Here is a 22,139-nt window from a genome sequence, read left to right on the forward strand (position 1 = left end):
AATTTGCATCGTCTTATGCATTGTCCAAAAAGAGCAACTCAAACTGATTCAAATTTGCACTGCCTTAGTTAATATTTTGTGAAAGGTTGGCGATTTGTATATAAAAAAAGATTGATGTTTCTTTTAGTTTTAGTTGTTGGAAACATGCTACCATCGTCATGTCATAAAACGCCACCGCATTGGCTTGCGCCACCTCACCGATCCGCAACCTCCTTCTTCTCTCCACCAGCCAGCAAAGCAAAGGTCTGTTTGCGCCACCTCATTGGCCCGCGACACTGCTGCCTCTTTGTTCTTTCAGCCATGCCTCGTAAGGTCATGTCTATATATAGTAGAGGTAGTCATACATCCGCGTGCGGGGTGCGTGTACGACTTAGGGCTTGGGGACTTGGGCGAGAGGCGAAGATCACCAACCAACGCTGCTTCGATCGATATTTGGAGAGTCAGCCTCACGCATGGGTATGCAGCAACGTACGTGCTTATCTCGGGCAATACGGCACTCCTCCGATTCAGGCCTGCTCCGAGTCTAGGCGGCGGCATGCACGTACGGGATATGAGTATCAATCGTCAACCAGGGGCGATCCATTCTCTCGCTTCTAGGCGTGCGTTGAATCAACCTCGGATCTGACAGCGAGGTAAGTGGTCGATGCGCATAGAGAGTTACTAAAAAAAAGGGCCCGTGCGTTGCAACGGGAAAAAAAATACCACACATTTTTATTTTACAAAAAGTGGTCTGTAATTTAAGTATTTGTAGCTACGACCCAAACAAAGACGATCTTAGTCTACAAAAACGCAGTTTAAGATTTCACAGGTCTTCTATTTAAATACGGCTTGCATGTAGATTTAATACGTAGAAAGAAATTGTCAAGTGATCTTCAATTTCGTCTCTAATCCTGGTTTTGCTGAGATGTTCATCCAAAATCCAAATCAGTACCGGTATGAAAGAAAGACGGGTAATGCATTATTAATTAAGATTGCATCCTAGATAATATTTTTAAAATGATTAATAGGTAAAATAACATCATATTCAGATTCTACATATTTTTCTAATCAAAATCCATATATAACATGTTAAAGTTGGAGTTACGGTTTAGAAGATATCAATATTTAAAAATATATTTAATATGCATATTCAGATTCTACATATTTTTCTAAGGGAGCTGCTAGGCGTCTACTCATGGATCCGTACTAAACATCGATCACCGAAATAGCCGTTCGATGTACATGCTCACAGCCGTTCGATTTATTTGCTGGCATACGGTTTGATTGCCTCTTCTGACCAATTAATTCCTGAAGCAACGGTCCAGTTGCAGAAACGAGCTCATTGCCCTGCAAAAATCTTTGCATCAGAGGTCGCTCCGTAAAAATCAGCCGTTCGATTTATTTGCTGGCATGCGATTTGATCGCCCCCTCTGACCAATTAATTCCTGAAGCAATGGTCCAGTTGCAGAAACGAGCTCGTTGTCCCGTAAAAATCTTTGCATCAGAGGTCGTGCCGTAAAAATCTTTGCAACAAATGTCATGTTGCAAAAAACTTTTACAACATATGTGAGGTTGTAGAAAAAAATTGTTCGTCTTTTTGGAACATATGTACTGTTGCGGAAGATTTTTTTCCAACGAAGGTCATGTTCCCAAAAACTTTACCTTGCACGTTCTCACACCGAGCACTCCTCCGACACTTTCTTCAAGCTGAGTTATGTTTCTGAAACAAGACCCTTATTGCAGAAGAAAAATATATTCATTGTTGAACCCTTTTTTCTTTTAAAAAAAATACTGTGTTGCGGAAATCTTTTGAAACTAGCCAATTGCTGAAAAAAACTTCACGACCAAACCTTTTTCTGAAACAGTACATGTGTTGCAGAAACCTTCTAAAACAATACTCTTGTTGCATGAAAGGAAAACTGACTGCACGAGACTTGTCGTCAGCGACGAGCACTCGATTAAGACCAATCCGACGGCTAAGCAAGCGGCGGATGATTCACGTGCATCAGCCGGTTGAGCAATAGAGTTTTCCTTTTTCTAATCAAAATCCTTATATAACATGTTAAATTTGAAGTTGCGGTTTAAAAGATATAAGTATTTAAAAAAATTAATATGTATTACGGGTTTAATGTTAATAATATCAAGATGTTTTTCATAAAATAGCATGACGGACTAAGAATACCTATTTTCTTTATTAGTAGGTATAAATTATATGGCTCATATTTTATTTTCATAAAGCACCTAGGAGCACGTGGTAGAGATGGCTCTTAACTAAGAGTCCGCTTACCTTAGCTTTCCTCTTCTCTCTTCTCCAATTAAGCAAAAGTATACTAATTTATTTTTTATAGCCAGCGACTCAGCTCTATTACTTGCTCTGATGGTCGTGGATAAATAACTCGGCCAACGCTATCAATGTGTCCAATAGAGGCCGCCACCGCCCTGAACCTACATCATTTTCAGCACCATGGTATTGCTGACGGTGCCAAGAATCCCATCGCATTCGAGAACGTCGTCATCGTGCACAGAGTGCGGCCGTGCGCCCCTTGGAGCGAAGCCCAGCACCGCCATGATTACCATGCCGGCCTTGCAGACCGCGAACGACAGTGCCAGCACCGCGCCGCCGCTCAACATGCATACCGCCCTGATCAGGCTGGCCCTCGCGGTCCGGAGATGGAGCCTTTGGCTCCGGTGAGAACATGGACGCCATCAAGAATAGGGTCAGATCATATAGTAACCATTAACGTCAAAGACTGAAACACAAAAGAAAATCTTTACTACGAACTACTACATTGGGAGCACAAGTTCTCACGCGAATATTACGTGCCATGCCATCCATGGCCTTGGATTCATACACATAACAGTTCACATATACGTCCCCTTGTTTCTCAAAAGCAAGTGTTGTTTCCATTAGTTTTTGCAGTCACGATCCACACACGAACTTGACTGGTGCTCTGCATCCGGCGCCATGCGCTGCTCCTCGCCGTAGAAATAGGAGGCGAGGCCCCAGAGCGACAGCCCGAGGGCGACGCCCTTCGTGCCGCTAAATGGTTCGTGGAAGAAGACGACGGCGAGGACCTCGGTCACCGGGAGGAGCACGGTGATGATGATTCCGGAGAGCAGCGCCGAGCCATAGTAGATGGCGCCGATTATGCCGAGGCAGAAGCACTGGTACACGGCGGCTGTGCCGACCAGCAGCATGTAGTAGCCCGCCTAGCCGAGTTCGGACTGTCGGGCTTCTCCTGGGATTGCCTGCGTCACAGTGCTCAAATTAAACTCTCAATTTTATGCTGCTAATATCTTTGGGTCAAATGCGAAAATCAAAAGTATTCAGAAAACAAGGACCTGAATATGTAAGGAAAGTCAGATTTTAGACATGACAAATCAGCATTTTTTCTGACTTTCATTGAAGAATCATTAGTTTGCCTTGAAAATTTTAGTTGACAAACATGGCAAATCATCTAAGTTCATTTTAGATTCTTCTTTTTTTACCCTTTGTCGGAAAAATTATTTATTACCCTTTGTCGAGAAAAGGTATACAGTGAATACAAAAGAAAGAAGGAATATATGTGCAAACAGCTGTAATGGTCATCTTTCAAAGAGCAGACAAAATGAGCAGAAAGGAGAAACGTCAAACTGTAACAGAAAATGGAATTCAAAATAACTTTATCTAGTGAATACAAAAGAAAGAGGAAATATATGTGCAAAGTCTGATAATTTTTATGACCGGACTCTATTTACATAAGAACTAAACCACTGGGATTACAAGTTCTTGCAAGAAGAAAACAAAGCAAACAAACCTGAGTTGGCGAACAACCTTCCCGAGTGTTAGCAGACTTCGATTAATATGACTACCTTCTTTTAACCTCATACCAGCTGAAGCAGTCTGAGATGCTCGCTCACTTCCAGCTAGGTCAACAAAGTTTTGTCCAGAAGAAGAACCTCAGAGATGATGGAAGCATGCTAGTACCAAATAATCATGAATATAGAAAGACATTCCGTACCACACAAGACACCAGGGTGCTCGATTTGCTTCTTCCTAAATACTGTTTAACAGAACTTTCGATTGTCTGAATGTAACAAAAACTTGTCAACAAAATCATCTTTTTTTTTGCGGGTGGGTCAACAAGTGTAGTGTAAAATAAATATATAAGAGAGCCACCAACCAGCCTGAGTATTTGGTGGGACCTAGAACTCGCTTTGTTCAAAGCCGTTTCTCCAATCTCTCTTTGAGCTGCAGTACATACCAAATTAAGCAAATGATTAAAAGAACAAACATGGTGCATGTTTTGTTTCTAAAAATTTTTGCCCGCACCTTCACACATTCCAAGAAGATCCCTAAGATGGTCCTTGTTCCTCAATGTTTCCTCGGTAAGCTTTTCAACAGTAGTCCCTTTCTGTTTGAATTCAAATGATGAAGTGGGAGATCAGCCTAGGGTTGGGTAAAAAATAGTTATAGTAAGCTTAAGCAAAGGAGAATGGAGTACCTCAGGATCGTCAAGCAGTCTAAGAGGTGTCGTATCATGGCTCAGAAGATCCCTCACAGCTTCATTATATATCTCTATTGCTGAGAATTTCAGCATGAATTCTCTTTCAGGGTGCTGTAGCAATGACAAACAATGAGGCAAATATCATCTCACGAAGTGAAGTATAACATCATCCGTGCCACGCATACGCACACGCACACCTTCTCTATGTAGTCATAAATGTCCATAACACTGTACTCAGTAATTCCAGTCATTGTGTAAGTCTTTCCGCTGCTTGTTTGCCCATACTCAAATATGCTTGCTGTCGATAAGAGATTCATGTGCAAATGTTAGTTGGTCAACATCAGTTCATCCAAAGGCCAAATTAGTGACGTAACAGAGTTGCATCGTTTGTTTTGTACATACAGTTGATTCCACTGACAACTGATAGAGCAACTTCTTTTGCTCCTTCCTCGTAGACCTGTCTGGTAGAGCAATTGGGGCCAAACACCCTGTCTGAAAAGGACACGAAAGAAGAACAAACTGAGAAATCGACTGCCGAATGAAATCCCTGCGAGGTTTCAACATCAAGAATAGCAATTGTGGCCAACATTGCCATGCATTATTTGCAAAATTGAGCTCTGCCGGTGCTTCTGCTTACCATAGGTGTAGGCGGTGGGGAACATGGCGCGGTCAGGGACGGTACTCCGGAACATGACGGTGGTGGGGCTGATGCACTCCCGGTTGGAGCTGTCGCCGGACTCCCTGCCATTTAGGGGCCGCACCCGCACGGAAACCATGATCCTCTCCTCCTTGGCCTCCACCTTCTACCGATGAAGGTCATGTGGAGGCGTAGTTGACCTGCAGTAGTATGGGGGAGATCTCGATGGGAGGAGGAAGAGGGTCACCCTGGTCGGCGATGAAGCTTCGGCTGGTGCTCTCCTCGACGGACACCGAGTTGTGGCCGGCGAGGACCGCTCCTTGACGGGTGTCAGCTCCTTGAGGGCGAGCTGGTGGCGGCGGATCTGGGAGTCGAAGGTGGTTGGGGAGGAGGCGGCGGACCCGGGAGGCGAAGGTGGTTGCGGAGGAGGCGGCGGCGGGAGGCGACGGTTGTTGGGGAGGAGGCGACGGATCCGGGAGGCGACGGTGGCTGGGGTCTTCAGATCCAGTCGAGGGCGGCGTGCGTCACCATTGCCGGTGGGGGTGGTTTGGTGGCCCGGGAGCCGCGTGTGGTGGGCGCGGCGGCCCGCGGGGGCTGTGGCCAACAGGCGCCGGGAACACAGGAGGGCGGAGGTCCCTCTGCGCCCGCCGGAGCCGGCGGCGTCGCCATTTGCGGGGTGGGGGTTGTGGGGAGAGAGGGGGGAATGAGGGAGGAGTTAGTTTTGATAAAATATAGGGTGTTTTTTGCAAAACTTAAAATAACGGTTCGACTTGACTTACAGAAGGACTGCGGGTTGAATCGTAAAAAACGGAGGGGCTTTTGTGCAAAACCGACGACGACGTACGGCAGAAGCGATTCGTGGTTTATTATTAGGGGAGATTAGTCGGTGAGTGGTGGCGTTTTCTATCTCATAAATATAGGATATGATATATAGCAGATTATAGGCCGTGGTTGATTGTCCACCACAAATCTCGAAAGGTGATGGGTCTCTTTTGTGCAACCTACAGTCACGTTTAAGAAAGAGTAACAGTACCGAACGTCTCCGGCGCTGTCTACAGTGGTGCGCCTTCCACGCCCCGTCGGTTTCACCTTTCACGGCAGCTCCCTTGACCCTTGGCCTGTAGTAAACCGCACGCGTCGCTCGGTTCACCGCGCGAGCCCAGGCCAGCAGAACCCAACAAGGTCAGCGACACCGGCGACGCGCCAATAACCCACTCTCGGCCAAGGAAGCCAACCACAAGATCGACCCTCTCCAATGGCGTTGGCGTGCTCCCCCGAACCCCCGCTCATGGCAAGCGCGTGACCGATCGATCCCGCGCAACCTCCATTCCACGGCGTTGGCGCGGTGTTGCCTCCCCACCTCCCTCACCCTGTCCCTCTCGTGTTGTTTATTCTTGCGCCCCGACACGGCAGGACGAGGAGGGGACGGATAGGAAAGCGCAGCCCAACTCCCAACGGTTTCTCCTCCCGGCCAGTTCGTGGGCGATCCCCGGAGCCTGAGTCGTCGCCGGCCCGGTTCGTCTTCGGTCTTCTCCCGGGGCTTCTTCTCCTCCAGGTACAGACAACTTTTCTCCTTTCTTGATTCCATTTCTTGTTCTTGCTGTTACCTGGATGGATTGGTTGTTCAGTTGGTTCTTCCCCGTTCATGCTCTGACGATGATATTGAACCACTCGTGCTCACCATGCTCCCCTGGGTATTGGTTTGGTAAATCCTGTGCTTGCGTCTGAAAAACTCTGAAATCCATCAGGCTCTGTTCATCTGAAACCCCCTGCTATTTTACTGTACTTCAACTCTGCAAGACTGCAACTATTATGACTGTGTTCATCTTTTTAAAGGGAAATAAAACATGCCTAGCATCAGCAGTACAGTCAGATTTAGGGACTCCCGAATATTCATGCTTATTATTTACTCAAGGTCCATGAACCAGCACAGAGTTACTGATAAAAGTAACAACGTGAGTGAAACCTTCATCTCTCCCCAAGCTTGAGCTTTTGCGTATGAAGTCAAAGGTTGGGGTGACAATTAACAAGTCAGAGTTGCATAAGGGCTGCCATTTAAGGCCGCCCTAACAATTAATAAGAATAATAAGGGCCGCCCCTCTATCTGTTCTTGTCAGCTACTGTACTATAATACTCCAGGCACCGCGGATCGTGCTGCGATCCACTCACGGCCGTAGCAGCATGTGAAAATCTAGCTTGCGCACGTTTTTCGATCTGATTCGGGGTGCCGGCGTAGAACTGTCGTAGCTTTGCTTGTCCGCTGTGCAGTATTGCTCCTCAGGATAATTCAACTTTTTCTAGATCTTGGACTTGTTCATGGAGTAGGACGTGACCTTTGTAGTCTACTAGCACAGTTGATTAGGACGTAACCTTTGTAGGCTTAACACATTTTCTGACCCTCTCAATTGATGGGCGACAGAAAATAAAGGGAAGATGCACCCATCCTTTTTCAGAGATAGAGGCAGTAGGTAGAGCAAATTCGCTTATTTATGCTTGCTGAAATGGGTCCAAATACTTGTGGTCTTCTTATGATTCATTCAGACTTAACAGGATGGTAAGACCTCACACTCACAGTGTGGTAATCTTTCCATTGGCACACAAAAGTGCTGACTTATGCTGTTCATTCAACAACATTCTCTAGTAGAAGACTAGAAATATAATTACATCATGGTAATTTTTGTCCAACTTTAAACATTATGGTCATTTTTGTTCAACTTTAAACATCATGGTCATTTTTGTCCAACTTTAAACATTATGGTCATTTTTGTCCAACTTTAATTGTCATTTTGTAGTGTTATCTGCGAACTCTTGTAATAGGAGTAAAAACATAATAATACCAAGAATCTCACTACATGAGCTCTGAACCGCATAAACTGGATTTGAAACCACTTTCTCTCAAAAGCACGATGAATTTATTTTGAAATTCAAGGAAAAAAAACAGTATTCAATTCTTTACTCATCTCACGTGCATGTTAATTTATCACCATTTCACATTTGAAGGTCGAGCCTCAATAAGTTGAAGACAACATGTTTCGTAGGAAGCACGCCTCTCATTTCAATTCAGATGATTCTGAACAACGGCAAGCAAAGGTAATAATTGAAAAATATTCATGTTTTGGTTATGCTGTAAAGCTATTACCATGCAAAGTACATGTTCTAGGAGCTAATATTGCAATGCTGATGTATTTATTAGTTTTTCTCCAAGGAACTTTCATAACATATACACCGGTAATGGTCGTAATGTAGTTGTCACTGCAATATTAATACGACCCCCCAAAAACAGAAAAACAAATGGGATTAAAATGGGAAAGATAAAGAAAAACTTAAAAGTTTCAGTATAACTTCAGATTTTTTATCAAGCTTCCATCTTATATGCATATCTAAACAAGTTAAAATGTGCAAAACTTTGAACCTGAACATAGCATAGTAGCCCGAATGGTTCTGGCTTAGTAAGTGAAGACCAAAGCCACATATATGTAAGTAATCACCTATATATTATTTATTTGTTGTGAGACAAATTGTTTGACATACTCCCCTGCAAAGGATGGTCCCGTCCTATGTTGTGATGGGAATGATACTGTGACAATATGAGTCTTTGCATAATTTTTTGTGGCAGTTCAGATCTTATATAGACTGCTGAATGATATCTTGTTTTGCATAAAAGCCCATATTGTAGCATTTTAAGGAGTGTGAAATGTCTGACCACACAATATTTTCTACATGTGCTTTGATACAGATGTACATGTTGTAACTGATAGTCTGATACAACATAGTTCCCTTTAGTACGAGAGCCTGCAGGAGCTCTATTATGATTCTTTTAGATGTTTCCGGTTCAGTGGAAGCCTGTAAGCAATATCGATGCATACTAGTTCTTGTCGAAGATAAAACTACCCTTGGTATCCGATCTTTGGTTAAACAGATGTACTGTTTTTTCTTCCATTTCTCATGTCAATCTTCTGCTAGCAGATCAACGAACAGAGAGCTGCACTTGGGCCTATGTCTCCACGTGGCGAGAAGTACTGCAGTGAAGCATGCTTGGCTAGGTATCTTGAAGCCCGCAACTGGAATGTCGACAAGTCTAGGAAAATGTTGGAAGAAAGTTTAAAGTGGAGGGCACTTAGCAGGCCTGAGGATATTCGCTGGGTAAATATGCTCTTTCCTTCCCTGCAATGCTCAAGTGATTTCTTTCTCAGAACTTGGTCAAGTAACCAAGCGTTCTTCTGATTGTTTTCATTTTCATTCCAGCCTGATGTTTCTGTGGAGGCAGAAACAGGTAAAATGTACAGGGCAACTTTCACAGATAGAGAGGGGAGAGCCGTCGTTATTATGAGACCTGCAAAGCAGGTAAGAACTCGCCCTTTTTTTGGTGGACTAAGCTTCCTTGACCTTTAATTCACCCGTATAATTTTTTTTAGAATACGTCATCTCATGAAGGGCAGTTGCGATATCTTATATATACCCTGGAGAATGCAGTTCTCAGCCTGCCTCAGGGTCTAGACAAAATGGTGTGGTTGATAGACTTCACAGGATGGACACTGGCCAATGCAACCCCCATAAAGACTGCCAGAGACAGTGCGAATATCCTGCAAAACCATTACCCCGAGAGGCTCTCGGTTGCGTTTTTGTTCAATCCCCCCAAAGTATTTGAGGCTTTCTTTAAGGTGTGGCCTCGAACATCATCCCTTCATTACTCTGATTCTCTTCAGAAAGATTATCGATAAGTGCTATATATTCTGTATTCCCTATGTTCCAACTGAAATGTTTGAAATGGTTTCAGGTTATCAAAGTATTCCTCGACCCGAAATCGATCCAGAAAGTCAACTTCGTGTACAAGGACAACGAGGAAAGTATGAAGACAATGTACAGGCACATTGATCCAGAGGTCCTTCCGGTGGAGTTTGGAGGGAAGAACATTGTGGTGTACAACCACGAGGATTACTCTAAGTTGATGACAAAGGATGACATCAAAACAGCAAGCTTTTGGGCAGCAGATGTTAACCATGTCGTGAACGGGGGTTCGGTGCCTCATGTTATACCGGAGTCGTCATCAATTGTTGCTAAAGCAAGTTGAGGAACATCGGCGAGCCATCTCGCATGTTGACGGGCTTCAGCAAGCCAATGTGGCGCGGTTCTTGGTACAGCTCTGATAGAGGAATACAGCGATACGTTGAGGATGTTTGGATAAATAAATGTAACTGCAGAATATCTCGCATGTGATGTTACAAAAATAGTACTGCAGAATCTATACGTTGAGTAGTTATTACTAATTGGGCGAATAGCTCCTGTGCGACGTTTTTGAGGTGAATTAAAAGGAATGCGACGTCGTTGGTAAGAATGGCTCTGCTGCGACACCTCTATGCGCACAAATAGCCCAGACACGACATGGCCCTTAAGCACAATATGTATCAGGATTAGGTGGAGCCGGGCGGGACCCATAGCTGATCCACGTTGGCATGGGACCCAGATGGCGGCTACTACAGTCAAACAGTTATCCTACGCGCGCATCCTCCCTCTCCTTCTCCGGCGACGAAGCACGGCAACACCGGCGAGCTCCGATTCAGAAAAGCGGGCAAATTTAAAAACATTTAAAAGAAAAGAGACCGAATTCAAAGAAACATAGATCCATTACAGAAAATATCATAAGTTCATTACAAGGGCCACCTAACCCTCCCCGATTATACAGGCTAGCTCCTAACCATCTCCAAAAGTGGGCGCTCACCAGAGCCCCAGCGGTGCGGCCCCGACGTTGCGGCTGCGCCGGTCAGTCGGAGTCGGAGTCGGAGGCGCCCCACCCCCTGTCGGCGCGGGATGCCTCGATGGCTTGGCGGAGGCGGATCTCGTCGAGCTCCTCTTCCCTCTGCCGACGCGCGGCGACCTGCTGGGCCTCTTCCTTACTGCGCTCCATCACCTCGGCCATGACGTCCTCGAGCTCGCCGTCGTTGACGTAGTCCTCCGGCAGAAAGCCCGGCGGCACCAGCGCGGGTGCAATGGCGGAGGAGCCCGCGGTAGGGGCGGCAGAGGAGCCCGCGGCAGAGGAGCGCGCCGCTTCCACCATTTGGCGGGGGCGGTCGTACTCCTCCACCTCGCGCCGGGCGAAGGCACGCGGTGGCGCGAGCCCCCCAGTTGGTGTACCTTCGGGCGCCGCGCTTCCGAGCAGCGTCGGAAGCAACCCGCGCCGCCCGTTCGCGCTCAGACTCTGGGGTTTCAGGCACCGGCCGCTTTGGCCTCCGATTTCCGCCGCCGGAATGGCCGCGGCGCGAGATGGAAGATCCTAGCCTCCCCATGATCCGTGCGGCGGCGAGGCTGGAATGCGTGGGCTGGTTTTGGTGGGGTTCATCGGCGGTGAGGGGCGAGAGCAGCTATAGCGGCACAGATCTGAAAATAGCTAGGGCACGACACCTCACCGTATGAATAGCTTCGATGGGACACTGATGTGACGCCCGCTGACTTCCCTGGCCCACGGGTCAGTTTGACCGCTCGGTCAGATTGACCGGTCAGCCCGAGCGCCATGCTCTGTTTCCAACGGGGTTGCCCTGTTTTCAGTTTTCAGTTTAAATACATACACGTTTTTTATGTAAATAAATACACATGTATTTTTATTCCAAATGTAAACGAAGAGCAATTTACATGTGTAAACGAAAACGAAAACGGCGAACAGAGTGGTCTGTTTAAATGTTTGTCAAACTTTGGTTTGACCAAGTTTGAAATGAGCATAAAAAATAATAAAATAATAAAATATTGTACAACCAGTGCACATATTCTTACTTTGTCATATACTAACAACTCAAATTGATTTGGCTGTTTTAGACATGATGGACAAAAAAACTTGTTTTAGAAATGGGGTATTTACCCCCTTTGAAGCTAATTTGTAACTCAAATGGTTTTGGGTATTGAACTTCAAACTTTTAAAAACATCACAAAAGCTTCATTTTGGAGTGACTAAGAAGGATCCAGGCTTGATTTGTCATTTTCATGTTTGCAACTTGTTTAAATGTTTGTCAAACTTAGGTTTGATCAAGTTTGAAATGAGCATAACAAGTAAAAAATAAAATATTGGAAAGCCAATACACATGTTCTTACTTTATCATATACTAACAATTCAAATTGATTGGCACAAGTTTCCTATTTTTTTAATTTTTTTTGAATTACTTATGCTCAACCCTAACGTTTGAAAACCGTACAACCTCGTTCGTGATAGCCAAGTTTGTGAAGGTTTTTTCATAAAAAACTCCATAGTCCAGATTTCTTATTTTTCCTGTGGAGTTAGTCACATATAATGATGATTGTCACAAGTTTCCTATTTTTTGATTTTTTTTTTGAATTACTTATGCTCAACCCTAACGTTTGAAAACCATACAACCTCGTTCGTGATAGCCAAGTTTGTGAAGGTTTTTCATGAAAAACTCCATAGTCCAGATTTCTTATTTTTCCTATGGAGTTAGTCACATATAATGATGATTGCCACAAGTTTCCTATTTTTTTGATTTTTTTAAATTACTTATGCTTAACCCTAACGTTTGAAAACCGTACAACCTCGTTCGTGATAGCCAAGTTTGTGAAGGTTTTTTCATGAAAAACTCCATAGTCCAGATTTCTTATTTTTCCTATGGAGTTAGTCACATATAATGATGATTGCCACAACTTTCCTTTTTTTTTTGAATTACTTATGCTCAACCCTAACGTTTGAAAACCCCATCAAAACCCCGCACCTGTCCGGACCATTGGATCGCCGTGAATGAACGATCTGGATCAGGCAGTAAATATTTCTTGGCAAATTTCCAAAGTTTCTGATCCAAAGGAAGCTTTGTGAAGCAAGTGCTAGCTAGGAGTGTTCAAATGCGTTGAAACTTTGCCATCATCTCAAAATGTTCAAATAATGCCTCTTCTACAAATTTGAGCATCACTCCTTCAACCATGTGACCATAGCATCAAATGTTTTTCTTTGGTCATTATTTTGGATTGTGAAGCAACTACGTTTTATGTTGCTCCATAAATTGACAAATTTTACCAAGACATTCTCCTACCTATAAAACCTCTCTAAACAAATGTTGAGCCCATTTTATTTAGCCAATTATTGCCAGTAATTCTTCTAAGATTCTGTCCAGCAGGATGCTGTGTGAAGGAAGTGCTCGCGGGTATAAATCTCTGTTGTGTAGCTCGCTGGCGAGTGTGTGTGTTGAGTCTAAGCTCAAGGAAGGGCGTTCGTGTTGGATAACGTAGCATAAATTCAAAAAAATTCCTACGCATATTCAGATCTTCCTATGGAGAGACCAGCAACGAGAGAGGGATGAGTGCATCTTCATACCTTTGAAGATCGCTAAGCGGAAGCGTTACTAGAACGCGGTTGATGGAGTCGTACTCGCGGCGATTCAGATCGCGGTGTGATTCCGATCTAGTGCCGAACTACGGCATCTCCGCGTTCAACACACGTGCAGCCTGGTGACGTCTCCCGCACCTTGATCCAGCAAGGAGGAGGGAGAGGTTGGGGAAGATATCCAGCAGCACGACAGCATGGTGTCGATGGAGAGACGAGGTCTCCCGGCAGGGCTTCGCCAAGCACCGGCAGAGAGGAGGAGAAAGAAGAGCAGGGCTGCGTCGAGGGAGAGGGAAAACTGTGTCTAAAACAGCCCCGAAACCCCCACTATATATAGGAGGAGGGGGGTGCCACCCCTAGGGTTCCCACCCTAGGTGGTGCGGCAGCCCCCCAGATGGGAGGTGCGGCGGCCAGGGCAAGGGGAGGGGGTGGCGCACCCCTAGGTGGGCCTTAGGCCCACCAGCGCCTAGGGTTTCCCCCCCCCCTCTCCACCTCCTGCGCCTTGGGCTGAGTGTGGGGGGCGCACCAGCCCATTTAGGGGCTGGTTCCCTCCCGCACTTGGCCCATCTAGCCTTCCGGGGTCGTTGCCCCCTTCCGGTGGACCCCCGGGCCACCTCCGGTGGTCCCGGTGATCCCGGTACGTTACCGGTGACGCCCGAAACACTTCCGGTGTCCGAAACCATCCGTCCTATATATCAATCTTTACCTCTGGACCATTCCGGAGCTCCTCGTCACGTCCGGGATCTCATCCGGGACTCCGAACAACTTTCGATAACCTCGTATAACAATTCCCTATAACCCTAGCGTCATCGAACCTTAAGTGTGTAGACCCCACAGGTTCAGGAGACAGGTAGACATGACCGAGACACCTCTCTGGCCAATAACCATCAGCGGGGTCTGGATACCCATGGTGGCTCCCACTTGCTCCACGATGATCTCATCGGATGAACCACGATGTCAAGGATTCAATCAATCCCGTATACAATTCCCTTTGTCTGTCGGTATAGAACTTGCCCGAGATTCGATCGTCGGTATACCTATACCTTGTTCAATCTCGTTACCGGTAAGTCTCTTTACTCGTTCTGTAGCACGTCATCGTGTGACTAACTCCTTAGTCACATTGAGCTCATGATGATGTTCTACCGAGTGGGCCCAAAGATACCTCTCCGTCACGTGGAGTGACAAATCCCGATCTCGATTCCTACCAACCCAACAGATACTTTCAGAGGTACCCAAAGTGCACCTTTATAGTCACCCAGTTACGTTGTGACGTTTGATACACCCAAAGCACTCCTACGGCATCCAGGAGTTGCACAATCTCACGGTCGAAGGAAAAGACACTTGACATTAGAAAAGCTTTAGCATACGAACAATACGATCTAGTGCTACGCTTAGGATTGGGTCTTGTCCATCACATCATTCTCCCAATGATGTCATCCCGTTATCAATGACATCTAATGCCCATGACCAGGAAACCATGATCATCTATTGACTAACGAGCTAGCCAGCTAGAGGCTTGCTAGGGACACATTGTGATCTATTTATTCACACATGTATTACTGTTTCCTGTTAATACAATTATAGCATGAACAATAGACGATTATCATGAACAAGGAAATATGATAATAACCATTTTATTATTGCCTCTAGGGCATATTTCCAACAGTTCGAGCGCCGGAAAAACCACCTCGTTGTGTCCCTGTTCTTCTTCCTTCTCCGATCCGACAAGGTGTTTGTGCACCGGGGAACCCTGGGCGTTGTCGCTCTCGCGTTTGCTGGTTGTCTCCAATGATCGTCGGAGCGTGGTGGTTCCATTTTTGTCCTGACATTTGGCATCAGAGCTAGGTTGAGAGCGGGAGGTCGCCGGCCATGGCACTCGTGCCGTACTCTGGTGGATCGGGGATTGCGATGGCGACGTCGATCCCCTTGCTCACGGGTGCCCCTTGCTCACAGGGGAGAACTTCACCACCTGGGCCATCAAGGTGGAGGCCGACCTGGATGCCGCCGGTCTCTGGGAGGCGGTGGTGCCGCTGGAGGACGCGGCGTTGGCGGTGATCGCCAAGAAGGATAAGCCGCTGGTCTCAAGTTTGCAGATGTGAGTGGTGACTTCTGTGTATTCCTCGAGCTCGAACTCGAGAACAGAGGAAAACAGAGGGTGCTCTCACCACAGCCGCCGACGTCGCCGAGAACGAAAGCGTCGTCGCTGCTGTCACCTAGAACAAAAGCTCCGCCGCCGCCGCTGGCTGACCACCGGGAACGAAGAGGAGGGAGCAACACAGGTTCAGACAGGGATGCTCATTTAGACAGGCACGGGGATACGTTTGACCTGATGCACTGACAAGTGGGGCCCGTTCTTACGTGGATAAGTTGTGGGTCCAGCTCCATATAGCTAATGAGGGCATCAGTTCAGATTAAGGGCCATGTCGTGTGTGGGATATTTCCTCGGTCAGAAACGTCGCACTGAGGCAATTCAGACGAACGACGTCGCACTCCTTCCAATTCACCTAAAAAACGTCGCACAGGAGCCATTGACCCATTACTAATATATCACTAAATAAGTGATCTCACAGAAAACCCATATTCACTTGGCCAATAATTTAGCACACTAAAGAATAATTCACTTGTTATTCTCTTGGCCGGCTCGTCCTTGACCGGCTGGAGTAGGGACGCTGGCTCCTGCTTCATGCAGTGTCGTGGCGGGGACAACGGTTCCTGCCTGATGTGCGCCGGCGATGGTGGTGAAGGCCCATGTGATGGAGCGCTCCGTCATTATCTCAATTCGATGGACGAAATCTTCCCCGTTCTTCTCCTTGTCGGAGGAGCCAACCACCGTGGACGCCGAAGGGCTGGGGGGGGGGGCATTAACCACCGGACGAGTAGCTTTCACGGAGCACATGTGATGGCATGGAGCACCATGACTACTGCATCGGCACCGCTGGGCTCGGGCACAGGCACATGGGAGGGGAGGGGAGAGGGGCGGTGCTTGAGTGCGCCGTTGTGCGTCGTCGGCGCACATCCTAAATAGCCGCAGCTAGGCCAGGCGGTCAGCCCACACCAGTGCGGCGGAGCGGTCGGAGTTGGTTCCTCGGGACGCGGCGTCCGCATTGAAGCGGCGATGCCCGAGAGGTCATGTCCGTCAACGTCGTCGTCCCGTCCGGTCAAATTACGGCATCCGTGACGGCCGTTGCATGCTCTGAACCGACATGAATGCGGTGAGACAAGTGGCGCGGAAGTTCTATGAAAAGCACCGGGAGGCAAGTGTTTTTTTTTTGTGTGTGTGGGTCGGCAGTCAAACGCGGGCTTGAGAACGGCGTAGACGCCCGCAAAACCCTACGTTTGTCTTCAATTTTTGGCAGACACACGGCTGAATCATTTGACGGGTCGATATAAATTTGTATTGGATGACTTTCTTGAACGAGATATATGCGTCCGGTTTAAAGGTGGACGGAGTAGATGCACCGTGGAAGGAAGAAAGAGATGACATTTCGGGGGTCCCGGTGCCGTTCACATGCATGCAGTACGGGCCCGTCACACATCTTGTGCGATTGTTTGTCCAATAGGAAAGTTTGACACCAGACGGGCCCGTCACGGTCACACGCCCGATCCCACCGGTCAGAATCCAAAACCTCTCCGGAAAGCGCTTCGTCGTCCACAAGCAGACCCCGACCCGAATGGCCTGCTCCTCCAGATCCCTCCCGTGATTTCCACAGATTCATTTCCACGGCGTCGTTTCGGCGTTGCTTCCCCGGCCCAGCTCCCCCTCCCTCCCTCCCTCCCTTCAGAAAAGTCGGGTCCAACTCTCTCTCTCTCTCTCGGCATCTCTCTCTCTCTCTTTTTAACGCCTGTCCAGCCAGGTCTCCCCGCCATTGCGTCAGGGGCTCTCACATCCCCGGTTCTTGGACGTAGTCCAAGGGCTGGTTCGTCTTCCTGACGCTCCCGCCGAGATCGATCCTGGTACGTATGGGGGTTTATTCTTGATTCAGTTTTCATTTCCTGTTTTCTTGTTGTTCTGCTGGATTGACGACAACTGCTGCGGTGAGTTCTTGCTCGTTCAGTCTGATAAACCACTCGTTATATTTCCTGGAACAACCCAACAAGAATCCGGTCCTTCTCTGTTCATGTTACTGTTAACTCTGCAAGCATGAACATGCTCATCCTTCTTCCTGATTCGTGCTGCCTTGGGATTTCTGACCATCGAATCGAGATGGTAAAACTAACGTGTTGAACCTTCAGCTTCCACAGACTTTCCAATTTAAAAGTCAGAGTCGAATGCTTAGGCACATTTAGCGGCAACAGATTACAACTACCGTAGGATTACTTGGCCTTTGTGTAGCATTGATTGACAGATATCACGATTGTTTCTGGACCGTACTTTTTCACCGAGCGAGATTTTTTGTGTTTTGCGTGTTATAGTCTGGTAAAGCGATTATATTAGGACGATGTTAACAGGCTTGGCATTTGGCTTGTGTACGTACCGAATTGATACATTGATAGCAAAATAAGGGAAAGAGGCACCCATCATTGTACGCTGATAGAGACAATTAATAAATCGATGCTCTTATTTATTTATGCGAAAAATATCCGTGGTCTATAATCCATCCAGACTTCATGGTATGGTAAAATTTGCTGCTTTTTGAAGTATGAATATCGACGCACAAACTATAATATGCATTAATAGGCTAGAACTATAAATACTACTCCTTTGTTTCAAATCATCTGAGGTTGTCCGGAGTCAAGTTCATAGAAAAATGTGCTAATATGTTTCACCAAGCTCATACAAAAACGTGTTAATATCCACAATGTTAAATATATATCGTCTGGAAATATATATACTTTATGATGAATCTAAAGAAAATAATTTGGTGTTATAGGTGTTGAACAAACTTAACAAAGTTTGACTTAGGACAAAACGAAAACTCAAATAATTTGAAATGGAGGGGGTATATTGTTGTCACCTGCCTTTGGTTCGTCCAACTTTAATTGCCGTTTTGTAGCGTTACAGGAGATCAACAGCAGATCTTTCTGGGGGTTGTACTTTTTCATTGAGTGTTCGAGTGAACTGCTTGTGTTTTGCGTATCATAGTCTGGTACAGTGACTAGGACGACGTCAATAGGCTTGACGTTTGGCTGGTGTACGTACTGAACTGGTACATGAAAGCAGCAAACAGGGGAAATACGCACCCATCGCTTTGCACTGATAGAAACAATTTTTAAGCTAATGCTCTTATTTATATGCGGAAATGTGGGGTCCAAATATTTGTGGTGTATAATTTTGTCGGACTTCTCACAGTAATGGTACGCAGGATTCATTGTTTTATAATCTTCGGACATATATACTTTGGAGTATGAATGTTTACGCACTTCATTGCAAATTATTTGAAGTCCCGACTTTGTCTTAAGTCAAACTTCTCTATACTTGAGCAAGCCTATATAAAAAAATTGCTAATATCTATAACATCAAATATTTATAGTGTGAAAATGAATTCTATGATGAATCTAACAAAATTAGTTTGGTATTGTAGATGACGATATATTTCTTCTAGACTTGGTCAAACTTAAAGAAGTTTGACTTAGGATAAAGCTAGAACATTTAATAATTTGAAACAGAGGGGATATATCATATATATATTGTTATTATCACCTTGTGTCCAACTGTAATTTTCATTTTATAGTGCTATGGTTGAACTCTTTTACAATTTTAAAAGAAAAGTGAGAAAGCATCCAACACCTTTCTTTGGATTTGAAACCAACTTTGACATTTTTCATATTTTCATGCAGTCTAGGTTTATATTTCTCTTGAAAGCCACTATAAACTTATTTGTAAATCTGGTCAAACAAGAAATTATTTTTTCCATACATATGCAATCATATCAATTGTGCAGAATCAGGCATGTATATGAATCATTTCAAATTCTGGTGTTCTTCAATAGATATTTGATAGTTCTTGCACTTACTATTTGAAATGTAACTGCACTCGAACATTTGACATGGGTTTGCACAAGGGTTGGCCACTGTCACCTAATTTTGTTCCAAATACCTTTTCTGTTTAAAGGTTGAGCATCACTGAGTTAAAGAGAACATGTTTCGGAAAAAGCAAGCTTCTCATTTTGATTCAGATGATGCTGAGCAGAGACAAGCAAAGGTATTTTTGAAAATTATCATATTCTGGTTACCTTGTGGAATTATTAGCATGCAAATTTTATGGCTTCTAGTAAATAAATTACAATGTTGACCCCTCCCAATAAGAAAAAGAAGAGGTAAAATGTTTCATGATGGCTGCATTTGTCTATCTCAGGCTTCAGCCTTAGTTGCATTTGTAATCAAATGAAAATGGTCAAACGGTAATATTTTTTTTAGAAAAGGAGGAACTTAGCCCCCGGCCTCTGCATGCAGCCATGTCAAACGGTAATATAGCCAAGTAGAAGCCTGAAAGACCATGTCATGGTAAATCAGGAAGAAAGGGGCATTATGTCAGTTTATCTCCTGCATACATACTATATATTAATTTATTGTGACTCAAACAACTTACTATCAGCCCTTGTGTTATGAGTTAATTTTGATGGCATCCCATCTTCACCTTCCATGGAGTATTTTGTTTCTCCATGGTAACGATTCTCGGTTTTATGCACAGAAAACTACGTGATTACAACGTTATGTTCAGTTTGTGTAGTTCTGCTCAAAGAAATAAAAACGCATCAATACATCCTTTGCAAGGAAGAATATTTGATCATCACATCTCACCCTCTGATGATAATGACCATTTGACAAAATGTGTCTTACTTAGCATAGTCTTTTGTCAGCAATTCAGAGTTCAAGTAGTCTACTAGTTGAAATTTTGTTTTGCACAAAATCCCACTGTATAATTTTAGGAGTGTAAAATGCCTGACCAGACATTCTTTCATCTAGCTGTACATATAGTTGTACGTTGCAACCGTAGTCCCCTTTTTAACCAAAGCCTGCATGAGCTCTCTTAGGAGTCCTCTCATCTTTCACTTCACTGGAAGCTCGTAAGGGGACTACGGTGGAAAAAAAACCTAGTTCTTGTCGCAGAGAACTGCTGTTCATCGTTATCTTTTTAAAACATACCGGGTTTACACATATTTATTATTCTAGTCTGTTAATTCAAACATGTCTACTATTTTCTCATCAATTCTCTCATGTAACAATCTCCTGGGGACAGATCAAGGAACTGAGAGCTGCTCTTGGGCCTTTATCTGGCCGTGGAGAGAAATATTGCGATGAAGCATGCTTGATAAGATATCTTGAGGCCCGCAACTGGAATGTTGACAAGTCTAGAAAAATGCTGGAAGAAAGTCTCAAGTGGAGGGCAGCTAAGAGACCTGAGGATATTTGCTGGGTAATTTTCTTTTCTTTTCATTTTCCTTGCTTGCATTCATCAAGTAGCTAAACTCTCCATTAATTGTTTTATTCTTCATTTCAGCCTGACGTTTCTGTTGAAGCAGAAACAGGTAAAATGTACAGGTCAACTTTCACTGATAGAGAGGGCAGAACCGTGGTTGTATTGAGGCCTGCAAAGCAGGTAAGAACTAAATAATGTTCCTATCTTTGGAACTGGCAGTCTCCTAGAACTCACTTGTATTTTTATTTTTTGAAAAAAATTCAGAATACATCATCTCACGAAGGGCAGTTACAGTATCTTATATATACCTTGGAGAATGCAGTCCTCAGCCTACCTGAAAGTCAAGACAAAATGGTGTGGCTGATAGACTTCACAGGATGGACACTGGCCCATGCAACCCCCTTCAAGACGGCCAGAGACAGTATGAATGTCTTGCAAAACCATTACCCAGAGAGGCTTTCAATTGCATTTTTGTTCAATCCACCCAAAGTATTTGAGGCTTCTTTTAAGGTATACCATTTGAACATTACCGCTTCATAGCATAGTGTTGCATGCCTCATTTTTATTCAGGAAGGTTTTTTAAATAGGTATAAAACGGTACAACTATAGTATCATACTGATTGTTTCCCAACTTAAATGTTTCAAATGCTCCCAGGCTCTCAAAGTATTGGTTGACCCGAAATCAGTCAAGAAACTGAACTTTGTGTACAAGGAGAATATGGAGAGCATGAAGACAATGTACAAGCACATTGATCCAGAAGTCCTTCCTGTAGAGTTTGGGGGGAACAACAATGTAGTGTACAACCATGAGGATTACTCTAAGTTGATGACAAAAGATGACATCAAAATGACAAGCTTTTGGGCGGCAGATGGTAACCATGCCGTCAATGGCCACTCGGTTCCTGAGGTTCAATCACGGTCATCACAAATTGTTGCTAAAGCAAGTTAGAGGAACATCGGCCATCCATCCCACCTGATGTTGGTAAAGCAAATTGAGATTCATTAGGCAGCTATTATGAGTTTACGATGGCCTTCGGTACAGCTCTGAAAGAGGAATAAATAAATGTAACTGCAAAATATCTCGCTTGTGATGTTACAAACAGCAGTTATACTTGTCCATCACCAAATAAGTGATTTCATTACTATCCCATGGCCAAGATATCCACACACTAATTAAGATCCAGTGGTATTTATTTTTCGAGGGAAAGATCTAGTGGTACTCCGTATTTGGTAGTACTCCTTCCCACAAAATAGATCCCCTGTGTTTGTCTTAAAACAAACTTTTTTATTAAGTTTGAAAAAAAATTATACTCACTTCGATTCAAATTAATTGACACTCTGCTTTAATACAGTTTTAGTACA

The 22,139-nt window shown here is 44.9% G+C and overlaps 3 protein-coding genes across 3 annotated transcripts; 2 read left to right on the forward strand and 1 right to left on the reverse strand.

Moving 5' to 3' along the window:
• Positions 1 to 3,709: 3,709 nt before the first annotated feature.
• On the reverse strand, positions 3,710 to 6,750 carry LOC123450213 (kinesin-like protein KIN-7H). Its single transcript, XM_045127578.1, has 9 exons — positions 6,711 to 6,750; positions 5,351 to 5,697; positions 5,104 to 5,269; positions 4,869 to 4,958; positions 4,664 to 4,764; positions 4,464 to 4,577; positions 4,292 to 4,373; positions 3,981 to 4,210; positions 3,710 to 3,901 (listed from the first exon to the last, which is right to left on the reverse strand). Exons 1-9 carry the CDS (start codon positions 6,748 to 6,750, stop codon positions 3,725 to 3,727), a joined length of 1,347 nt encoding a protein of 448 aa, XP_044983513.1. The 3' UTR covers positions 3,710 to 3,724.
• LOC123447617 (phosphatidylinositol transfer protein PDR17-like) lies at positions 6,243 to 10,438 on the forward strand. The gene is made up of 6 exons (XM_045124224.1): positions 6,243 to 6,658; positions 8,104 to 8,193; positions 9,070 to 9,246; positions 9,349 to 9,447; positions 9,519 to 9,764; positions 9,881 to 10,438. The coding sequence occupies exons 2-6, from the start codon at positions 8,131 to 8,133 to the stop codon at positions 10,172 to 10,174; spliced, it is 879 nt and encodes a 292-aa protein (XP_044980159.1). The 5' UTR covers positions 6,243 to 6,658; positions 8,104 to 8,130; the 3' UTR covers positions 10,175 to 10,438.
• A 6,683-nt stretch (positions 10,439 to 17,121) lies between these two features.
• On the forward strand, positions 17,122 to 21,922 carry LOC123447618 (phosphatidylinositol transfer protein PDR17-like). The gene is made up of 6 exons (XM_045124225.1): positions 17,122 to 17,371; positions 19,470 to 19,559; positions 20,598 to 20,774; positions 20,859 to 20,957; positions 21,042 to 21,287; positions 21,433 to 21,922. Exons 2-6 carry the CDS (start codon positions 19,497 to 19,499, stop codon positions 21,724 to 21,726), a joined length of 879 nt encoding a protein of 292 aa, XP_044980160.1. The 5' UTR covers positions 17,122 to 17,371; positions 19,470 to 19,496; the 3' UTR covers positions 21,727 to 21,922.
• Positions 21,923 to 22,139: the final 217 nt, after the last annotated feature.

The sequence above is a fragment of the Hordeum vulgare genome, chromosome 4H, assembly GCF_904849725.1.
Source record: "Hordeum vulgare subsp. vulgare chromosome 4H, MorexV3_pseudomolecules_assembly, whole genome shotgun sequence".
NCBI lineage: Eukaryota > Viridiplantae > Streptophyta > Magnoliopsida > Poales > Poaceae > Hordeum > Hordeum vulgare.